Here is a 20,797-nt window from a genome sequence, read left to right on the forward strand (position 1 = left end):
ATATAATCTTCAAAAGCTATTTGGCTTTTAAATAAACTCTAGTTATTGGCTTTTGTAGAGTTATGACAAGTTTCTACCCATTTTTGTGTATAACTATCAACAGTTTAAGCCTTTGAGTCAGACTGTTTATCAGCCATGCAATTGATACAGATTGTGGATAGTACCACACAAAAGACAGCCGATTTTCATCTAGAATCTGTTTACGTAACCAGTCATTTTTGTGTATTTGTAAGTTAAAACATTCAGTTTGTTTTGTCATCACCTGTCCCAGAGGCATGGTTGTCACAAACTTTTTCCAGTCCTGTATGTGTAGATGGAGGTGCTGTGTGTATGTGTGTTGTGACTGTTTCATTATCAGTGTCTTTTTGAAAATAAATTGGATTCATTCAGGTATATACATATATTTATTACATATAAGCATATCATCAGCATGTTTGTTGTAGAATATATGTGCATGAAATAATAAATTTGGCCATGACAAGTTTCAGCAATCAATACTTGATTACATGTCTGTATTTCCATTAAATGTGTTTTGAGATGCTGTAAGAGATGATTCAAAATGTGTTTACGGTAACTTGTGCTCTGTGCCCAATCATGGTAGGTCAGGTTTAAGAGTACTGGAATTTATTATGCTAAATTTTATTGTTGTCAATCAGGAAATTGATCATTTTGTACTCTTTTGTCAGAACACTTAGATTCCTGAGTGTGAAATTCAGGCTACTCTCTCTCTGCAGAGAGCGTTTTGCTGCAGTGTAGCACCACCAATATTTTTCAGCAAGATTTTTTTTTCTCAATCATGTGGATTTTTCTACACAATTTTGCCAGGGACACTTTTGTTGCCATGTGCTCTTTTTTTTTTTAAATGCTAAGTGCATGCTACATATATGACCCCAGTTTATTCTCTCATCTAAAAATGACTAGCTTCCACACCAGTACTAAAGGTATAGCAGTGGGGAGAAAATATTGCAGTTTCAGATATATGGGCAAGAATGAGAACTTGAGGCTCTGAATATCTGTTCAAAACTTTTCATACTGGGTGTTGGGTTGCCTTGCTTTTACTTTTCCTTCAAATGTGCAATGGTGACAATCCACTGAAAAGCGAATTAGGTACAGGTGTGACAGGATACGTGTTTGCAATACCTTCTTAATATTTACACAGAAAGAGAAGAGAGATTCTTCTTCCCGATGGTAATGGAATGAAGAAATTGTTTTTTTTTTGTTGTTTTATCTAGCCTTTTAAAGGAAAAAGAAAACAAAAAATGACCAGGAAAAAAAGAAAGGAACAGGGACAGCGAGAATGGAAAAAATAAAATGCAGTCAAATGTAAGATTCCAGCCAACAGATTTTATTTTCACATGTTTATCGTTTGCCACCAACGCGGGGAGCCTTGGCTTGCACAGTCTTGGCTGCCTTCTGCTGGGTCTTGGCTGCCTTGGTAGCTGCAGGCTTTGTGGACTTCTTGACAGCCTCCTTCTGCTTCTGTTTCTCCTTGTAGGCTCTGCACAAGTAGAATTGTTGTCAGAATGGGAAAGACAAAATACAAAGAGAGACTGGAGAGACAAACACACAGGAAAGAGAGGAACCAAGAGAAAAAAAACAACAGAAAGGACAGGATAGAGGGAGGCTGGAGAAACAAGCAGAGATAAGAGAGAATGAGACAAAAAGAGAGGCTGGAGAGACACACAGAAAGGGAGGGGAGGGAACAACTTCAACAAAAATAAGAGAGAAGCTGGAGAGACAGAGGAAAGAGGAGAATGAACAAAATCAACAGACAAATACAGCAGGGCTTGACATTAACGGTTGCCCGACTGCCCGGGGCAAGTAGATCATTGTGTCGGGCAAGTTTTGCCCTTACTGAACTTGCCCGACCAGGCAAGTTATATTTTCCAAGACTAGCATGTTTTGTTTTAAAAAATATCAATCATGCTCCCAACACCGATCGTCTAACACTCTTCCTCCAGCAGACGATGTTTTGAGTCTGACCATGACAAGTGGTCACCGGAAAAAGAGAGCTATCATACAGCTCTAAAAGGTGATTTGCCATTGGTTGCGATTTTTGGACAGACATGGTAATTCTTCTTATAGCGTAGTTCATCTTCCACCCACCACATCACAACTAAAAAAAATCACGTCACAACGTACTGTTGTTCCATTGTAAACAAAAAAAACAACAGTTTGTTTCTATGACAGACCTGTTTACCAGTACCATTTTGGGCTAACTTGTACATCATTTTGACTAACATGAAAATAGACTTCAGTACAACTTGTGAGGAAAGAAAAAAATGTTTTGGCCAAAGTGAGGAGTTTTGACGCTGCTCTGCTCGTTCACTGCCGGCACCTGCCCGTTGGTGTTACATGACTGCCAGCCAGGCCTGTCTGTAGCCAGTCCAAGAGGGCAACCTACATGGATGACTGTGCCCATCTTCGTCCCCCCCGCCCCACCCCAACTCTTCCTCCACCTACACCTCACCCCTCCCCTGGCAAGGTTGTCAAAATCACTGCCGCGCTATCCCTTCACCACCCTCCCATCCATTTCTTTGACTGTGATCTGCCTGCCTTTCTGTCTCAGTCTCTCTCTCTCCCTCACATCTCAGTGTAAGGTCAAGTTGGTAAATCAAAAAGGAAACAGCCATTCTGTAGAATCATAACACAGACATGACCTCCACAATGGCTCCCCCCCCCCATCCACACATACCAAAGGACATTGTGGAAAGCTCCATTGCTAAGCAACCTCCATGCAGAAGAACAGCTGTACCACCTTTCCTCTCTGGAACTGTGGCCCTTCATCCCCTTTCACTCACTCACACACACACTCTCTCTCTCTCTGATGCCAGGTGAGTTTCAGTTTCAGTTTCAGTTGCTCAAGGAGGCGTCACTGCGCTCGGACAAACCATATACGCTACACCACATCTGCCAAGCAGATGCCCGACCAGCAGCGTAACCCAACGCGCTTAGTCAGGCCTTGAGAAAAAAAAAAAAAAAAGGGGGGTGGGGGGGGAATAAATAATAGATAAGCTTACATAAATAAATAAATAATAATTATAATATAGAAAAAGGTAGTAGTAATAATAATAGTAATACTAATAAAATGATAATAATAAAAAATAAATAAATAAATAAATAAGACAACAATGGTGATAATTAAGCGAATGAATGTAAAATATGACGACACACATTCACACATACACCCACACATGCATAACAGAAATGCACCAAACATGCAGTTTCACAGATATGAAAGTACAGTCAAATACATATAAACGTACATGAGCTCCAACACACACACACACACATTACCTTGCACCTCCTCCAACCCCCTCCTCCACACACTCATTTCTAGCCTACGTATCGCAGCTTCCACGGCACACACACACGCACGCAAACACACACTCACAGAGATGAACACTTACTTGTACAAGCACACACATATACGCCCATATCTCCCACCCCCAACCCCCACACATATATACAAAGATATATATATATATATATATATACACACACACCCGTACACAGGTGAGAACAACTGAAACCCATCCTGGTGTAGCCATCCTGGCAAGTGAATTTTCAACAGAGTTGCCATACCAGTCAAGTGAGAAACAGTAACTGTTGACCCCATCTAACAGAATCACTTGGATCTGTCAAATTCTGACATTGATTGTCTCACAGTACAAATGCTGGCTTTTCTTTTTAACTCTGCATGTTGCTGTTTGCAGTGGAGGTTAAAAAAGAAATAATTTCTGTGGCTGACAGTCAACTGCAAAAACATGCCAAAGGCAGTTTTTGTCAAGTGAGACTGAGATAAAACTTGTTCTGGCTGTTCAAAACAACAGTTATCTTTGGTGAAACCCAACAAAACAAACATCAGTTAAAGAAAAGGGTTTGACTACTGTGTGTGTGTGTGTGTGTGTGTGCGCGCGCGCACGCGAGCATTTGGTGATGCATGTAAGTTTCTGAAAGTTGGGCAAGTGCAAATTCTGTCCGGGCAAGTGAATTTTCCAGTCACTTGCCCGACTGGGCAAGTGGGAAGAAAAGTTAACGTCAGGCCCTGTACAGAATACTGAAAGGAGAGAGACCCAAGAGATGCTTGAGAGACCAAAACACTAATGAGGAGAGAGAGAACAAGAGCAAAAGAGGCTAAAGAAACATTGAGGGAGGAGAGAGAGAATAACACCAAGGAGGATGGAGAGACATATACATGGAATGGGAAAGGGGAGAAGACAAGATCAAGTGAAGCTTAGAGAGAGACCAGGCAGGAGAGAGAATAAGAGAGACAACACTTTTTTGGATGAGACACATGAAAGAGGCTGGAGAGACATATTCTGTGGCAATTTTTGGACATCATGTATGGATTCACTTGAAGTCCAGTACCATTAAGTTCTTCGCAGTCCAGGTACATTCAACAAACATTATCAAAAACATTGCACAGGACATTTTACAAATTTTATTTCATCTCTTTTCTTCACTTTGATAAAGGTGGCAGAATACAGTGTCCTTTTTCCTAAGGTAGGAAATAAACTGAGGATCTAGTCATTCTGATGAGAATAAATTGAGGTCCTGTGTGCAGCAAGCATTTATTGCGCTGAAAAATAATAATAATTTAACACTAGCAAAGGAAACGTGGTTCCCCACATAATCATTACATTATCAAAATCAACGATGGATTTCTGTGGCAATCTGCCAGGGAACACTGAAAAGATGCATAGTCCCTTCACATCGTGTGAACCTTACGTCCACAAAGCTCAGAATGAAATGCACTTGCCTGTGCAAAATCAGTTGATAGAATGGTGATGACAGAAAGACCATCAATAGCAAAGAAAACCAACAGGCAACTATACTGTGCACATTCATCATCAGAAGAAATAATCAGGATTTTCTTACCTGATGGCTTGCTCACGCTGAGCTTTGCGCACTTCGGGCTTCTGGTTACGCTTGGCGATGATCTCACTGAGGGACACACCAGTGATAGCACGCTGGAACTTATGAGTACGGCGTGTGCGCTTCTTCACGACCTCCTCAGTCTGTCCCTTCTTGTGCTTGCGACGGTACAGCACAGTCCATGTCACCTCACGAGGGTTACGCTTCATGGCATGGGAGCGCTCACATTTCTTGCTGAGAAAGTGATACACCTGGAGAGTAATAAAACAGTCATGGAAAGAAAACTGAAGTTATCCAAGGCTTGGTCTGGGTTCTGACTGCAGTCAGTCACAGACCACCTGATACAAGACAGTCACTTTTCAGACAATTCCAGGCCAGTCTGTCAAAAAGCTACCTTAATTTTCCTTTTTGTATCTACACTAACACATTATGTAGTATAAACTGTCACTTGAATATGTCCATACACACACACATACACACAATAACTGCACAAGTTCTCATGTCTAAACTTAAAAGTCCCCCCTCCCTCTTCTTCAGCCATTTAGTGGCCACCGATTAGGAAAAGTATGCACACACATCTTGGCTATATCCACAATTCTTTCCCTCCACTCCTATGTGTGACTGGTGGAGTGAATGTCCATGCCTTGTAAACACTACTCATTCCATCCTGAGGGGAAAATTTGTAGATACTGCACCATCTTGATAAAAACAGTTGCTGACTGAAGACAATAAAGTCTCCCCCCTCCCTCCTCTTGTCTGCTAACAGGCATGGTTTCAATACAGCTGAACATCCAAACTGTCAATAATAATAATAAATCTGTCTCACACTCAGCGCAGATCAACATCTCAACCCCACTCATCCAAATCGCACATACAACAGAATTACACACTTCCTATAGTCTGCAACAGAAAATTCCAAATGACCTGTCAGCTTCAAAAGTGTAAAGAAAAAATGCCCCCCAGATATACCCTTAAGGCTTAACAGTTAACGTTATTAAGATCAGGATATTTATCCACACATTTTCATGTCCATTCACACTTTCATTTAAAAGTTTCTGCTGAGTAGTTTCTTAGATCTGCAATGTTCATTTTTCTATATAAAAAATAATTCCCCCTCCTCCATTTCCTCTTCTTCGGCCAATGATAATAATAATAATAATAATGGATACTTATATAGCACACTATCCAGAAATCTGCTCTAGGTGCTTTACAAAAACGCTTTTGATAACATAAAACATTATATCTATGTTACATACACACACCAAAATGTGACCACACACACACACACACGCACGCACGCACGTACGCGCACACACACACGCACGCACGCACACACACACACACTGCATACATACATTTTAACATACATGTGTATCTAACAGCTACCCTAACAAATACGCACACATAGGCAGGCACAAACTTACATAAACACACGCACACACAATACACATTCATATACATGCATGTAGTTGTGGACCTGCCACAATTGAACTTATTGCTGAGGGAAAAGGTGAGTTTTGAGACGAGATTTAAAAGATGCGAGGGAATCAGAGTGACGGAGGTTATCAGGGAGCTTGTTCCACGTCTTTGGCGATTGAAAAGAAAACGATCTGTGTCCATAGGTCTTACTTCTGACGTGAGGTATCCTGAGAAGTCGAGTATCAGAGGAAGAACGGAGCTGGCGAGACGGGGTATAGATATGGATGAGTTCAGAAAGATACTTGGGGCCAGATCCGTTGACTGCAGAAAAGGTCAGAGTGGATAGCTTATAGTCTATTCGATCAGAAACAGGCAACCAGTGGAGAGACTGAAGGAGAGGAGAAACATGGTCAAATTTAGAAGCTCTGCAAATGAGTCTGGCAGCGTTATTCTGAATTCGTTGGAGTCTGTCTAACAGGTATTTTATCTCTTCGCACTGGAACCAGCGTATAAGTTAATCAAGGGCCGAGAAGCACATGGGTTACAGTACAAGCGTATTCAACTAGTGCTGCAAAAGGTTTGCCACAAGAATAACTAGTGTATCTGTATGGCGGTTTTTGCTGACACTACTTTCAGACTTCTGCTGGTTTTGGACAATGAGCAAACATTTAAACTACAATTTATTTCATTTACGCATTGTTGTAACAACAATGATTTGCTTATACATCTAAGCCATCGAACAAACAACAAAATCCGAAAAATGAGCTCTAAACAGAAGTCAATGCTTACCCTCCCGTCCACTTTGACCATTCGTTTCCCATGGCCAGGGTAGATTTTGATGCCACTATACGAGCACAGTTCGATCCTGGAAAAGAAAATAATTAGGCTTTTTAAAAATCAAGTTCAAAACTTAAAAATATCGAAGACATGTTACTATAAAGTTGAAGCCGATGGTATAGTATATATACGATTGAAAATCGAGACACGGCTTCACTCACTTCATGGTGCTGGTGAAACAACAACCGGAAAAGGAAGAACGTTTGAGAAGGGAGATAACAGTACCGGGGTGACGGTTCTGGGAAGGAGAAGTCTGATACTGAAATAAAAATAACTGATAACATTTGTATCAGTCTAATGATAGTATAGGTTATAGAATATGGCATGTTAATGTTAGTTTTATTTACAATTTAAATTTCATATGATTTCTGCGGTATCACTTTAGCGCGAATGCTTGAAAAAATGGCCGACGATCTCGAAGGTAAACTAACATGGTTCGCGAATAAATATTTTTTGTTTTCCTTTCATGGACTGTAACTGCTTCGAAACTGATCAGACTGACATTTACTGAAATTTTTTTTTTTATTCATCCACCTCGTATAGTTACCCTCCAGCGGGATTTGACAGCTGAACTGTTGTAATATTTTACCTTGATTTATGATTTAATTTCCAGTTTCTATTTCTTTTTCTTTTTAATCAACACCATGTCACTCAATGAATTAGTCTGAATACTGTAATTATTAGTCTGAGTACTGTAATTATTGTACTTCGGTTATTTCATTTATAAAAGTTTTTTTTTAAATTTTAGCCACAATGCAGTTACGATACAAATTACATGGGATGGTTTATGCACACAACCAGTCAGCTTGATATGAGAAACGCCCCTTCCATGGCCTGTTTGGCAAGTTTTATAAACATATTTAAACCCCATAGCGTCCTCACTAGTATCAACCATAGCTTATGGCAGTAGTTCTGCTCTGAATATTCTTGTGAAGTCTATTGTTTCATGCTTTATACTAGACTACACATAATGATTTCAGTATTCTGACCTAGTTTCAATTTGAAGGAGGTATCAGAGCATGCAGACTAATCCATACAATCAACAGCACATCTGCTTTGTTTAAAAATAAGGAAAAAAGGAGGCAGGGTGGTATGTGGGGAGCAGATGCCCAACACTGGAAATCCTGAGATCTGTTTTAATAAAAACAGAAAAAAAAGGTGTTTCGTTCTATTTTTCAGTTAAGTAATAACACATTTCTGTGAGAAATGTTGGGCTTTTTTCTCAGGGGAGAGCATGTTGCCATAATACAGCACCACCTTTTAAAGTTTTTTGTTTACTTTTGTATGTTTAAATTTGTTCACCTGTCGAAGTTGATTTTACTTCAGATTTTTTCCACAGACAACTCACTTGTTGCTATGGGCTCTTTTGTGTTTGTTCAGTGCATGCTGCACATAGGACTTTTGTAAGCTGGCTTATCACCTGATCCAAAAGACTAGCATCCAGACCACCACTCCCAGTCTAGCAAAGGGGAGCAAAATTTAAAATTCCCTGTCCTTACTTTTACTGAGACTGGGTTTACTGTAACTAAGACTTATGCAGAGCTCTGTTTGGTGAGGTCCATGGTTATCCATTTGTCTTCCCATTATTCTTTATATAAAAAAAAAAAAGAAAAAAAAAAAGGAATACACTTTTTAAATGATATTTATGTAGCACATAACTACAGAGCACTGCTTGCTTCCTTGTTATAGCTGGCTGAAAGTAAACTGTGAGAAAAGGCTCAGAAGTTAATTAAAGAGCAGGAATTAAATGTTGGCAGTGTTGAGGTAGAGTCTGCAGAATAATTTTTTTGGGGGGGAGGTTCCCTTTTGTAAAAAGTAAATGTCCAGATCCACATACTGTCTGTTCCCCTCTTTCTGTTCCATAAAAAAGTAAATAAAAAATCAAGATCAAACAAACAAAAAAGAACAACCAAACAAACAACCCAGCTTGATGACTTGAAAAGATAAAGTATGCACGCAGTGAAACACAGTGTGAGGCAAAAAATTAGATTCTCACAACTTCTACTATATGTTCTGTGCATTACCAAAAAAATCAAAATGTGAACTGAACCTTTCCAAATAAGCTATTGTAACCATTGTATTGCTTTAAGTATAGAAATTAACGATATTATGTAATGCATGTAACAGAAATGCCAAGCCAGCATTATCAACTAAAAGTGTTTGCTTTTATTGGTCTTGTATGTGGCATATATGCATGCATTTTTTTGTTTTGTTTTTATGTTTGTATGTGTGAGCTTAAGCACTTGTAGGTGTGTGTTTGTGTGTGTTTTGTGTGTATGAATGCATATATGTATGTGTTTCAGAAGAGGGTATAATAGAAGACTGGAGCAGACAGGGCTTGTGGATCTTGGACCTTCAACCTTCCCATGCTGGCCTGACTGCTCTCTATGCTGACCATAACTGCATCACCAAACTGGACACTCTTCATGTCTGTCCTCGTCTCCAACAGGTATAAAGGGGATCTAATACATGGGATCTGGCATTTTTATGTCCCAGTTTCTGTCATGTGTATTCTCAATCTCAGTGCACAGTGTCTCTTCCTTTTGACTGTCATTGATATTCTCATAATTCGACTTCCATGATGATAAATACATTTCATGACAGATACTGACATTTACTATTCTATAATTTCATCAACTGTGAAGGAGCTCAGATTTTATGTACTGATAATTTGTGCCATCCTCTAAGGTTTAGGTGATTTCAAAACAAATTCATTGCTTCATGAATGATTTTAGTTTACTGATGTCTTTAATTTGTCACATATTTGAATCGAACAGACTGAATGCTTTTTCCAACAAAAGGTATACATTAGAAGTACAAGGTTATACATTAAAAGTCATTAGGAAAAAAAATCCTGATATTATTAAAATACTTATTCTTGTGACTGATTTATATATATATATATATATATTTTTTTTTTAATTTCAAATAGTATTTTCCTTCCTGTCAGATGTTAATAGCCCACATTTTGAGTGGACAAATGTGTTTTTTCTTATTCTTATTTTAATTTCAATCATGGGCTTTGTCTTTAATTTGAGAGTTTCCTTGTGATTATAATTTTGAATATTACAAATGCATTAAGTCTTTCAGACATGGATGTAGACAATGAAAGTGAGTTTTCCCCCTTGCACTACTGTCAGCTTTTTTGTGTCAGTAATTCTGTGCCCCACCCTCTCTCTCTCTCTTTTTCTGTCTGTCGTTCTCTGTCTCTGTGAGGGGCTATAGCCTAATAAAGAATAAATGGTTCACATTTTCTCTAATCTGTCTCTCCCTCCTGCACCCCTTTCACTCCCCTCTCCTCTCATTTCCCCCTTGTGAACCGCCCAGACCTCCCCCAACCCACCACACCCTTCCTCCCACCCTCCCACACCCCGCTGTCAGTAAGAGTGTCATTTTGCGTGCGAGAGAGTTTGTTTATGTGTACGTGTATGTTTGAGTGTGTGTCTTGCACACACACACACACACACACACACACACACACACACACACACACACACACACACACACACACACACATTCTTGGTATTGCAAAAGGAATGGAAAGGAATACAAGAACACAACAAAATGTTGGAATTGCTGTATTGCCAGTTTCATGCTTCCAGCTGTGATTGTGAAGATATTCATCTTATAAGTTGTACATATATCAGGACAAAACTTTGTATAATATTTTCTGGTTGTCATGTTTATCCATAACTGTGATGCATGGTGACATGTTCCAAATAAAAATACTAAACATAAAAACAAATTAAAAATCAACCAAACAAAATATATGAAAAAATAGGAAATTGGCTTTTGTCTTTTGTCACGGTGTAGTTGTCTCTGGCCCACAACCGTCTGGTGGAGATTACAGGGTTGTCTCCCTTGACCCAGCTGACCGTTCTCAACCTGGCAGCCAACTCCATCTCCTCCATTCAAGGTGTGTGAGAAGAGGGTGACGTGTGTGTGTGTGTGTGTGTGTTTGTGTGTGTGTGTGTTGGTGTTGTCACATCATTTCTCGAAATATTGTTTGATTCTAGATAGTTTGCTTCTTTCTTTTCTTTTTCTTTTTTTTATATTTCTTTAATACTACTTGTATTGTTATCAAATGCGCTTTGCAGGGTGAGCACTGTTGACTGTATGAATATGCATTATTATCATGATTATGATGATGATGATGCTTATTATCATTATTATTATCACTATAATATGATCATGATTATGATAATAGTTATTATTATGATTAGTAGTAGTATAATTGCATCACATTCCTCCTGATGACTGTGTGTGTGTGTGTGTGTGTGTGTGTGTGGTTTTTGTGTGTGCACACATGCATTTGCTTGTTTGATCTTTGGTTTGGTTAAGTGAAATAAGAATTGTACACAAAGAGAATTCTCCTTTAGAGACTTGGAATACCTGAATGTAAGACTAGTGGCACATTAAGTGTCGCCCACTAATCCGCCTTCTCTTTGGTCTTTGACCTATTGTTTTACACCACTCCTCTATCTCTCCTCCCACTCTTCTCAAATTACATGAAAGTACCATGCTTTCACTGTCAGTCATGGTCACTCGCTCAGAAATGATGTCTGATTGGATAGATGGACTTGAGAAAGAATCGAATATTGTTTTTTCGTTTCATCAATGTCATAGTGATCACCTTCCTGTTCAAATGAATCACTAGACAAGACAGATCCAGCTCTGATCGTTATGTCCATACATAGTCATCAGCACAGCTTGCAAAGTTGTGTAAATCCACTGACTGGGACCATTGTCTTCACCTGACTTAATGTCCGATCCCCTTTTGGCATGTGAGGCAAACCCTCTTTTCATGCTCCCTCCAAGTGGTCCAGTTAGCAAATAATTATTGAGAATTATCCACCAGACGAATGTTCACTTAATTAGTGTGTCTATAATCCAAACACATTAAGTCAACTATTCAGAGTCTGTTTATGTTAATTGTACCAACTTGATGAGGGAAAAATTGAAATACATGCAGGACATCAGTGGATGTCTTATAGGTACTAAGACAACACTTTTTGCAAGTTGTCAGCTGATGTCTCATAGGCACTGAATTGGTTTTAAGCAAAGATTTGTTTTTTGCCTGTAAGTATGATGTAGGTTTTTCTAAATGAAGGTTTGAATTATTTCAGGTCTTGAATCCCTGTCACTTTTGACATGGGTGGACTTGTCGGGAAACAGCATAGAGGTAAAGCATAAGTTTATGTCATTTATTAGATATTAGTTTTATCTTTCTTCAGTCTTATTACCATAACTGTAATGTATTTTGTATGATAATGACATAACTCGTTTTGATGTTAGCTGTGATTTTAATATACTTTAATGTGTGTTTCTTGTGTTTTAATTTTTGTGGACAGGCTTATGTGTATGTGTATGAATGGTTGTACACATATTAGATGGCTGTGTTTTCAGACATACTCTTAAGATATGAGTGCACTCACGCTCATGCACACACACACACACACACACACACATACACACATGCATACACACATACATATGCGTGTGCATACGCGCACACGCATACACTTTTTCTAACTGTTGTCTCTTCTTATCATCTGCCTAACTGGTCTGTTCATTTACAGTTTTACTACAAAGTTTTGATATTTTTTTGTCTTTTTCTGGACTTGATAATCAAACACTTGTACAATGTTGTATTCTTTTTTGCTCCAGTGATGTGTAAGTTGCACATTGGCAATTTTTGGCTTTGTATGCCTGTTATTATATCTGGGTTTTTTTGTGTGTAATGTATAATTATGTTTAGTATTAGGTACGTTTTTGAAATTTTCTGGTGAAAAGTTTATGGGATGGTCAGTGTCTGAGGCATGTCCAAGATTTATGTGCATGTATATGACTGAACTTTTGCCTGATTTTCTTTTCAGCTTCAGGTGTGGTTTTTTTTTTGTCGGTTTTTTCTTTTGTCATTTTCATTATTTTCAGGTTCTACAGGACCAGTATTTATTTTTGCAGCCCAAGCCTTGTATGGTGGGCTTAGCTATCAGTTACAGTGATTACAAGGATGTTTTTGTGTGCAAAGTTCTGTTGTTTATGTCATAAGTTTGGGAACTGCTGTTGGTCACTCACTGTTCACTGTGTTCATTGGTACAGTTTTGCGTGATAGTTTTGTGCCTGTGGAAATAATAAAAGAAGATGTTTCTGCATGACCAGGACATGGCGGGTCTGTCGGCGTGTCACCACTTGCGATACCTGGACGTGTCTGAGAACAGCATCTCTGCTTTGGCTGACCTGCGGTCTTTGACAGTACTGAAGGTAGTAATAATAATAATAATGATAATAATAATAATAATAATGGATACTTATATAGCACACTATCCAGAAATCTGCTCTAGGTGCTTTACAAAAACGCTTTTGTTAACATAAAAACATTACATCAATGTTACATACACACACCAAAATGTGACTACACACACACACACACACACACACACACACACACACACACTGCATAATACATTTTAACATACATGTGTAGGTAAAAGGAAAATATATTTAATCAGTGCATGCATGCACACTCATGTACATGCCTACACACATACACACACTCACAAACACACACATGTGCATGCATGCACCAGCACACACAGACACACATGGAGACACATGCACAGACACATGCACGTGCGTTTACACCCACATACTCTCACTGTTTATGCTTTTGATGAACTCAGTGAAAACTCTATAGGCAACTAAGCCAGAGCTGATTTCAAAACAAACATGGCAGAGACAAACTGACTGGAAGTTGTCACCCAAAGAAAGTAAAAGGAAATGGAAAATATTCAGCTCATTCAGAATGTTACATTTCCTCATGTTTGATTAAGACAAACAAACAAACATCATCTTAAGATGCAAACAAGAAAGTAGTATTAATAATCCTTTTTCAAGCCAGTTATATTTTTATCTTTACCTTGTTTATAATTCCACAGTAATTTCATAACAACATTGAAGCCTTCCAAAAAAACGTGTGGGTTTTTTGCTGTTATTTTTATTTTTATTTTATTTTTGTTTGTTTGTTTTTGGTCTCTTTATTTGTGTATCTTGAAGGCTTTGCTTCTCTTGTTTAACTCTTACCCCCATGTCGTCCAGGACTAATCACCCATGAAATCCCATGCCAATGTGAATAACTCTTGCAATCTTGATAGTAGGTAATTATGAAAAATGATTGAAAATATAATTATCTTCTTTTGTTGCACACATTTATTTTTCCTGCATTATACACATAATAAAGTTGCAAAAGAATTTTTGTTTCAAGGCTCATGTTGCTTTGTACTTACACACAAAAAACGAAAGTGTCAAATTTGATGGTCAACTTCAAAAAATGTTTTTTGATTTACAGTGGTTTTTTTTTTTTTTTTTTTTTTTTAATAATAAGTTTGTCTGGTCTGCAGTGTATTCTTATACATCTTTTTATTCTTTTTCTTACTCAACTTGAATTGCAACAATGAACATACAGATTTTTATGTTCTTTTCATTTTGAGGGATGATGTGTTTTCCTTTAATGGTGGGGAGAAAAACAACAACAAACAAACAACAAACCTACCTCACATGTAATTTCTCCATAATGAAAAGAAAAATATAATCCATTGAACTAACAAAATCTGGAAGATCATGCAGAACGTCAATAAATATCAGTGAAATGAACAACTGACTCATTGACAGTATCGATTCCCACAGTCTGGTGATCGATTCACAGTTTCGGAGGTCCGGCAGTAGATTCACATTTTCGGAGGTCGGGCGATCGATTCACACTCAAGCACTGACTTCACTATCAGTGAAACTGAGTCAGTCGATGTCTAGGTCACTCAGTACGATTGACTTTTACAATATTCTCACGCAGAAGTCATCTTCAGAATTGTCGTTCAGATTACACTACGACTCTCGACAGTCATCAAACTCATCTCGCAATTTTGAAACTTCAGAACTTTGGCAAAACTTAACCAAATCAGTAATATAATCCATTGAACAAGCACAATCAGGAAGATAGTGCAGAATGCCAATAAATGTAAGTGAAATCAAGACTGACTCACTGAGAGTATTGATTTCAGAGGTCTGGCATTTGATTCATGATTTCGGAGGTCCAGCGATCGATTCACATTCAAGTACCAACTTCACTCTCATTGTCAGCAAAACTTGGTTAGTTGATATCTTGGTCACTCAGTATGATAAATATTTACAAGATTCTCACACAAAAATCATTAAAATGGTTCAAAATCATCTTCAGAATCATCCAGATGTTCAGATTATGCTAAAGCTATCGGCAGTCATTAAACTCATCTTGCAGCTTAAAAAATTCACAACTTTGTCAAAACTCAAGCAAACTGGACTCTGAAAAGTGCAATATGCACCACAGGAAGTGCCAAAAACGAGGCTGTGAATCTCACGAGAGTCTCGTTTATGTAAACAACAATTGCTGCGCCAATAGTAAGCACATGTTTAGCTAGTGGTACTGGGCACTTTCGCATGTAACACAGCAAGCTGCTCCCAGGCATTTTTGTGGAGTAAGTGTTAGTATGATCATGATCCCATTTCATAGAAGGGCAGAACAGTTCTGTGTTTCCAAACCTGTAACTTCTGAACAAAAAGCCATCAACAACAACTGAGCAACTAGTCGGAATGTGGACGCACACCGTTCATTCATTCTCTCTCTTGCAAGAAGGTGTGATTGGTATGTAGCATGGGAAAAACACTTATATATAGTCATAAATTCCAGCCCATATAGTGGGGACAGCAGTTACCTCCTCTGCTGTTCTGATGGTCACAGTCAGACACGACTATCAAACAATGTTGCGCATGGTGGAACGGTTTTTGCATTGGGTTTTCTTCTTCGTTTGTTGCAGACACTGCTTCTTCATGAGAACAACATCAGCAGCCTGACATTGGCACCGTACTGTCTGCCTGTTTCTGTTCGAACCTTGTCACTGGAGGCAAACAGTGTGGAGGACCTGACTCAGGTAAGTACGTGATAAAGAAGGTACAGATCAGGAGAAGGGGGGTGGGGGTGTGTAGTATTGAACTGCTCACTGTCAACATCAGACAGTTATATTTCTATGGCACAGTGGCCAGAATTTCACACACATGTTAAAAAACAACAACAAGATAACAAATTGTGTTCTGAATTTCATTCAAGAAATCTGCTGATCTGACAGTTGCACAGGGGAGGAAACTCAAGTCATATCTGGCACAGCAAACAGTTCTCTGTCTCAGAGAATATAATGCTTTGTACCCCGAGTAATGATTTGATCATCACACCTGGTTGCTTCCCTTGGACCGAGTAAGGATATTTCAGTTCTGCAGTGGGTACATTCAGTATTGTATTCTCAGTGAATGAATGGATGAATTTGATTTGTATAGGTTGTATTCAGTTGTATTCTCACTCAGTGCTTTTATCTTGTTGGCTTTAGCCTATTCAGTTCTCACTGGTGTTTTCAAGGGGATTCCCCCTGTGGGGATGCCGGGGGTCTTTCAGTATAAATAGCATCCAGGCCTTCTGGAAATTCTGTGCTAGAAATTTCCTCTTTTCTATCACTCTTTTTGTTTCTGCCTTTTTTCTTTCTTCACTGTTCTCTCCTTTTTCTGCCTTCCCAGTCCATTCCCTTTCTTTTTTCAAGCAAGCCTTGACACTTTTTTTCCTCTTTTCCACAGTCTATGATGTACTATCTGTGCTGTTTTGCTCTGAGGATTAGGTAGTGAGATGTAAACACTGGGATGGGCACTAGCTGCCCATTCTGCAGTGTTATTTGCCTATATGGCCTTTATATATATATATATATATATATATATATATATAATATGTTGTGTTTGGCTTTGAAGTATTGTTTTTTTCTCTTTTTTATGATTTTTTAAAATCTGGGGATGACAAATTAAGTGAATGGCTGGTGTGCTCAGCATGGCCTAGTCTTATTTGCCATAAGGAGCTAAATAGTTGGGATACTGTGTCCTGTGCTGTGTTTTGTGGGTTTGTCTTATGATTTTTTTTTTTTTTTTTTTTTTTTTTTGTAGATGTGCGGTTGAGCAGTTGTATGGTTTGACAGTCCTGATATGGCCCTGTGCAGTCAGCTGGACTATAAGCAACAAAAACAAAGACGCACAGACACACACACACACACACACACACACACATATATATAATCATAATACCTGCATGCATTACAAAAAAAAAGCATTACATAAAATAATAAGCATACACATCATAAACATGCCTGTATGTATGCAAATGGATTCAGACACATACATATTTTAAATGTGTTTGGAGAGAGAGGGAGGGATGGAAAGAGAGAGAAACAGACAGAAAGACTGACAGACTGAGAGAAAATTCAGACACATACATACTTTAAATGTGTTTGGAGAGAGAGAGGGAAAGAGAGAGAAACAGACAGTCAGACTGAGATGAAATTCAGACACATGCATATTTTAAATGTGTTTGGAGAGAGAGGGAAAGAGAGAGAAACAGTCAGATTGAGAAAATTCAGACATGCATATTTTAAATGTGTTTGGAGAGAGAGGGAAAGAGAGAGAAACAGACAGTCAGACTGAGAGAAAATTCAGACATGCATATTTTAAATGTGTTTGGAGAGAGAGAGATGGAGAGAGGAGAAAAGAAAGAACCAGACACTCTGACAGACTGAGAGAACGCTGGGCACACACTGATTGTGTTCCAGATGACCAGCCTGGTATTCCTGACCCAGCTGGAGCAGTTGTCTGTGGCCCAGAACCCCTGTGTCCAGATGACTGCCAACAAAGAATATCCTTGCTTTGTTCTGATGTGTCTCACATGTTAGTGTAGGATGGTGCGGTGACCAAAGCCCAACAAACAAAAACATACAAACAAAAAAATACAAGATAGGCAGCAGTGAAGATCTCTGTTGGTGGCCAGGTGTTCCACAGGGGTACAAAGAGGATTCAAGTAAGCATAAACGTGACAAAATATTCACACTCACACAAGTGAGCGTGCGTGCACACACACACACACACACACTCACACTCAGACTCACACACACATACACACACTCATGCTCACACTCACACACACACACACACACACACAACACATACACACACACACACTGTTCCTTTGAAAGAAGAGACTGAGTGAAGTGCTGTGCTGGATGTTTTCATTAATCCATGTTTTGTGATCAAAAGTCCATAAAGTTTCCTTCTTCAAGTTTATATGACACCTGTTTACAATACAAAATTATGTTCTCTTTGTTCACATTATTTCTTTGTAATATGTACCATGTCTCTTTGCTTTGCAAAAATGTTAAAAGTGGATCACATGGATATCCGTACTATCCTGATTTGTCTGTATTCGTTCCAGAAAACCAACAAAAATGTCACCACTTTTAAAAAATATGAAAAAGAACTACACTGAAAAGACCTTTAGCAGTGACGAAGAGAGGTGGAAAAACACCTAAGCCAGAATCTACGTGAGTGTCGTCTTTAGCTGTGCAGTGACCTCAAAGCTGAAGGAAATGGTATTCCCAGACGTGAATTGTGACATGGTGGTACAGATAATTTTGGATTGTTTCTGGATTATTGGAGACTGCATTACTGAGAGTCAGATTTCTTGGGTAGGCATGGCTGATCACAGCTCTGTACATGTTTGTTTCATGGTGTTTTTTTTTGTTTTTTTTTTCATTTTTTCTTTTTAACGTGCACAAATACCAATCTTTTCTTCCACCTTTTGAATACGCGTGCGTGTGTTTGAGCGTGTGTGTGAGTATGCACGTGCATGTGTTTGTGTGTGTGTGTATGCACACATTCATGGGCACTTTCCTTAACAGCCCCCCGCACAGGGTTTGACTACCGCCCGTACCTGCTGTGCTGCTGCCCCTCCCTGCAGGTGTTGGACGGCTTCCTGGTGCAGGAGGCTGAGAGGTCAGTGGTGCTCAGTGTGCGTCCGGTTTCAGTTTCAGTTTCAGTAGCTCAAGGAGGCGTCACTGCGTTCGGACAAATCCATATACGCTACACCACATCTGCCAAGCAGATGCCTGACCAGCAGCGTAACCCAACGCGCTTAGTCAGGCCTTGAGGAAAAAAAAAAAGAAAAAAAAAAGATGAATAAATAATAGATAAGCTTACACAAATAAATAAATAAATAATAACTATAATGTTAAAAAAAAAAGGTAGTAGTAATAATAATAATAATAATAAAAATTAATAACAATAATAAATAAATAAATAAATAAGATAACAATGATGATAAATAAGCAAATAGATGTAAAACATGAAGACACACATTTACATATACACCCACACATGCATAACAGATATGCACCGAACATGCAGTTTCACAGATATGAAAGCACAGTTAAATACATATAAACGTACATGATATAAGCGTCCGGTGTGCACAGCGTCTCTTTGTTTGCCTTGATCTGCCGTGTGGGTAGGTGGAGAGAGTACCATGCAACATAGATTTTTGAAGTGATTTTTCTGCTACTCCTCCATCATCCAAACCGCTCATCCTGAACCACAGCAGCAGCCAGGCTGGACTGCCACAGTCCCAGTGTCATATTGTCTTGCAGTGTAGTGCAGTGTAGTATATGGTATTACTTTTTGTCTCGGCAGATTTATCTGTATGAAATTCAGGTTTCTCAGTGTTGCCACAGTACAGTGCCACATTTGTATTTTTCTTTTCAGTTTTCTGTCTGCAAGTGAATTTGTTTTACCATAAAAACAGATTAAAAAATTTTTTCTTCACAATTTTGCCAGGGACAGCCCTTTTGATGCGGTGGGTTCTTTTACAAGCATGTAATGCTGCACACAGGACCTCATTTTATCATGTCATCTGAAAGGCAAGCACTCTAGGCCACTCTAGGCCTAGTGGAGGGGGGAGGAAAATTCTCAGACCATACATGAGATTAAAACTGACTCGCTTCCTTGTTGGGCAAATTACCACTAGGCTGCCACTGGCACTCCAGCCTGTGGAACTGTCAGTGTTAGTCGCAGTAAGGCTACACACCTATTTCCTTGCAGTTTGTTTTGAAAATTGTAAGGTCAGTCTTTTGCCATGTGTCCAGCATGCAGATTGGTTCTCTTCCTCATCTGCTGTGTCACTGTGTGTGTGTAGCCTTAACTGTTGTTAGAAATCTGTAGGGTCCCATGGACATACCGTAATCTTGCTCTAATGCTGCACATTCTGATCAAATCTCTACTTCTTGGTTCGTGGGCTGCAACACCCACATTCACTTGTATGTACACGAGTGGGCTTTTACATGTATGACCATTTTTATTCCGCCTTGTAGGCAGCCATAATCTGTTTTCGGGGGCGGGCATTCCTTCTAGTTACTATTGTCTGGGTTTCTGGACCAAGTAGTGGTGAAGGGCAAACAACTCTTCCTTGGAGCTGATGGTTAGCGTTAAACTGACACAATGATGCTCACTTTTCACTCATTTTTATGTGTTTGTTCTAGAATATTCTGGAATGTTCCAGGAAGTCACTTGATGAACATGCACATTGTCCTTTCCATTTTCTGAGGGTCAAGATGAAAATTGATTTACATGATATTAGAAGCTCCTGGGACATGTATATCTGTGTGTGATTTCATCATATGCAGTGCAGGTTTTGTTTTTTTTAGGTGTTTTTGTTGTTGGTGTTGGGGTTTTTTAATTGAAAGAGGGAACATTTTTCTTTGTGTCTGTACTGGCAGAG

At 38.9% G+C, this 20,797-nt stretch overlaps 2 protein-coding genes across 2 annotated transcripts in view; one reads left to right on the forward strand and one right to left on the reverse strand.

The window, feature by feature from the left end:
- Positions 1–1,324: 1,324 nt before the first annotated feature.
- On the reverse strand, positions 1,325–7,348 carry LOC143283384 (large ribosomal subunit protein eL24-like). Its single transcript, XM_076589594.1, has 4 exons — positions 7,296–7,348; positions 7,087–7,162; positions 4,882–5,129; positions 1,325–1,498 (listed from the first exon to the last, which is right to left on the reverse strand). The coding sequence occupies exons 1-4, from the start codon at positions 7,298–7,300 to the stop codon at positions 1,360–1,362; spliced, it is 468 nt and encodes a 155-aa protein (XP_076445709.1). The 5' UTR covers positions 7,301–7,348; the 3' UTR covers positions 1,325–1,359.
- Positions 7,349–7,533: 185 nt separating this feature from the next.
- LOC143283507 (uncharacterized) overlaps positions 7,534–20,797 on the forward strand; it is a 151,940-nt gene continuing 138,676 nt past the window's right edge. Inside the window, exons 1-8 of the mRNA XM_076589751.1 lie at positions 7,534–7,555; positions 9,438–9,583; positions 10,948–11,050; positions 12,261–12,316; positions 13,297–13,398; positions 15,984–16,097; positions 17,805–17,919; positions 18,939–19,020. Coding sequence (XP_076445866.1) covers positions 7,537–7,555; positions 9,438–9,583; positions 10,948–11,050; positions 12,261–12,316; positions 13,297–13,398; positions 15,984–16,097; positions 17,805–17,919; positions 18,939–19,020 — 737 coding nt within the window. The 5' untranslated portion in view covers positions 7,534–7,536. The remainder of the gene's footprint in view (positions 7,556–9,437; positions 9,584–10,947; positions 11,051–12,260; positions 12,317–13,296; positions 13,399–15,983; positions 16,098–17,804; positions 17,920–18,938; positions 19,021–20,797) is intronic.

The sequence above is a fragment of the Babylonia areolata genome, chromosome 6 (genome assembly GCF_041734735.1).
Source record: "Babylonia areolata isolate BAREFJ2019XMU chromosome 6, ASM4173473v1, whole genome shotgun sequence".
Taxonomy (NCBI): domain Eukaryota; kingdom Metazoa; phylum Mollusca; class Gastropoda; order Neogastropoda; family Buccinidae; genus Babylonia; species Babylonia areolata.

Coding starts and splice junctions, on each gene's coding strand:
- LOC143283384 (XM_076589594.1), bottom strand. Junction 5,130..7,086: donor TGGTCAAAGTGGACGGGAGG/GTAAGCATTGAC, acceptor ATTACTCTCCAG/GTGTATCACTTTCTCAGCAA. Junction 1,499..4,881: donor CAGCGTGAGCAAGCCATCAG/GTAAGAAAATCC, acceptor CTACTTGTGCAG/AGCCTACAAGGAGAAACAGA.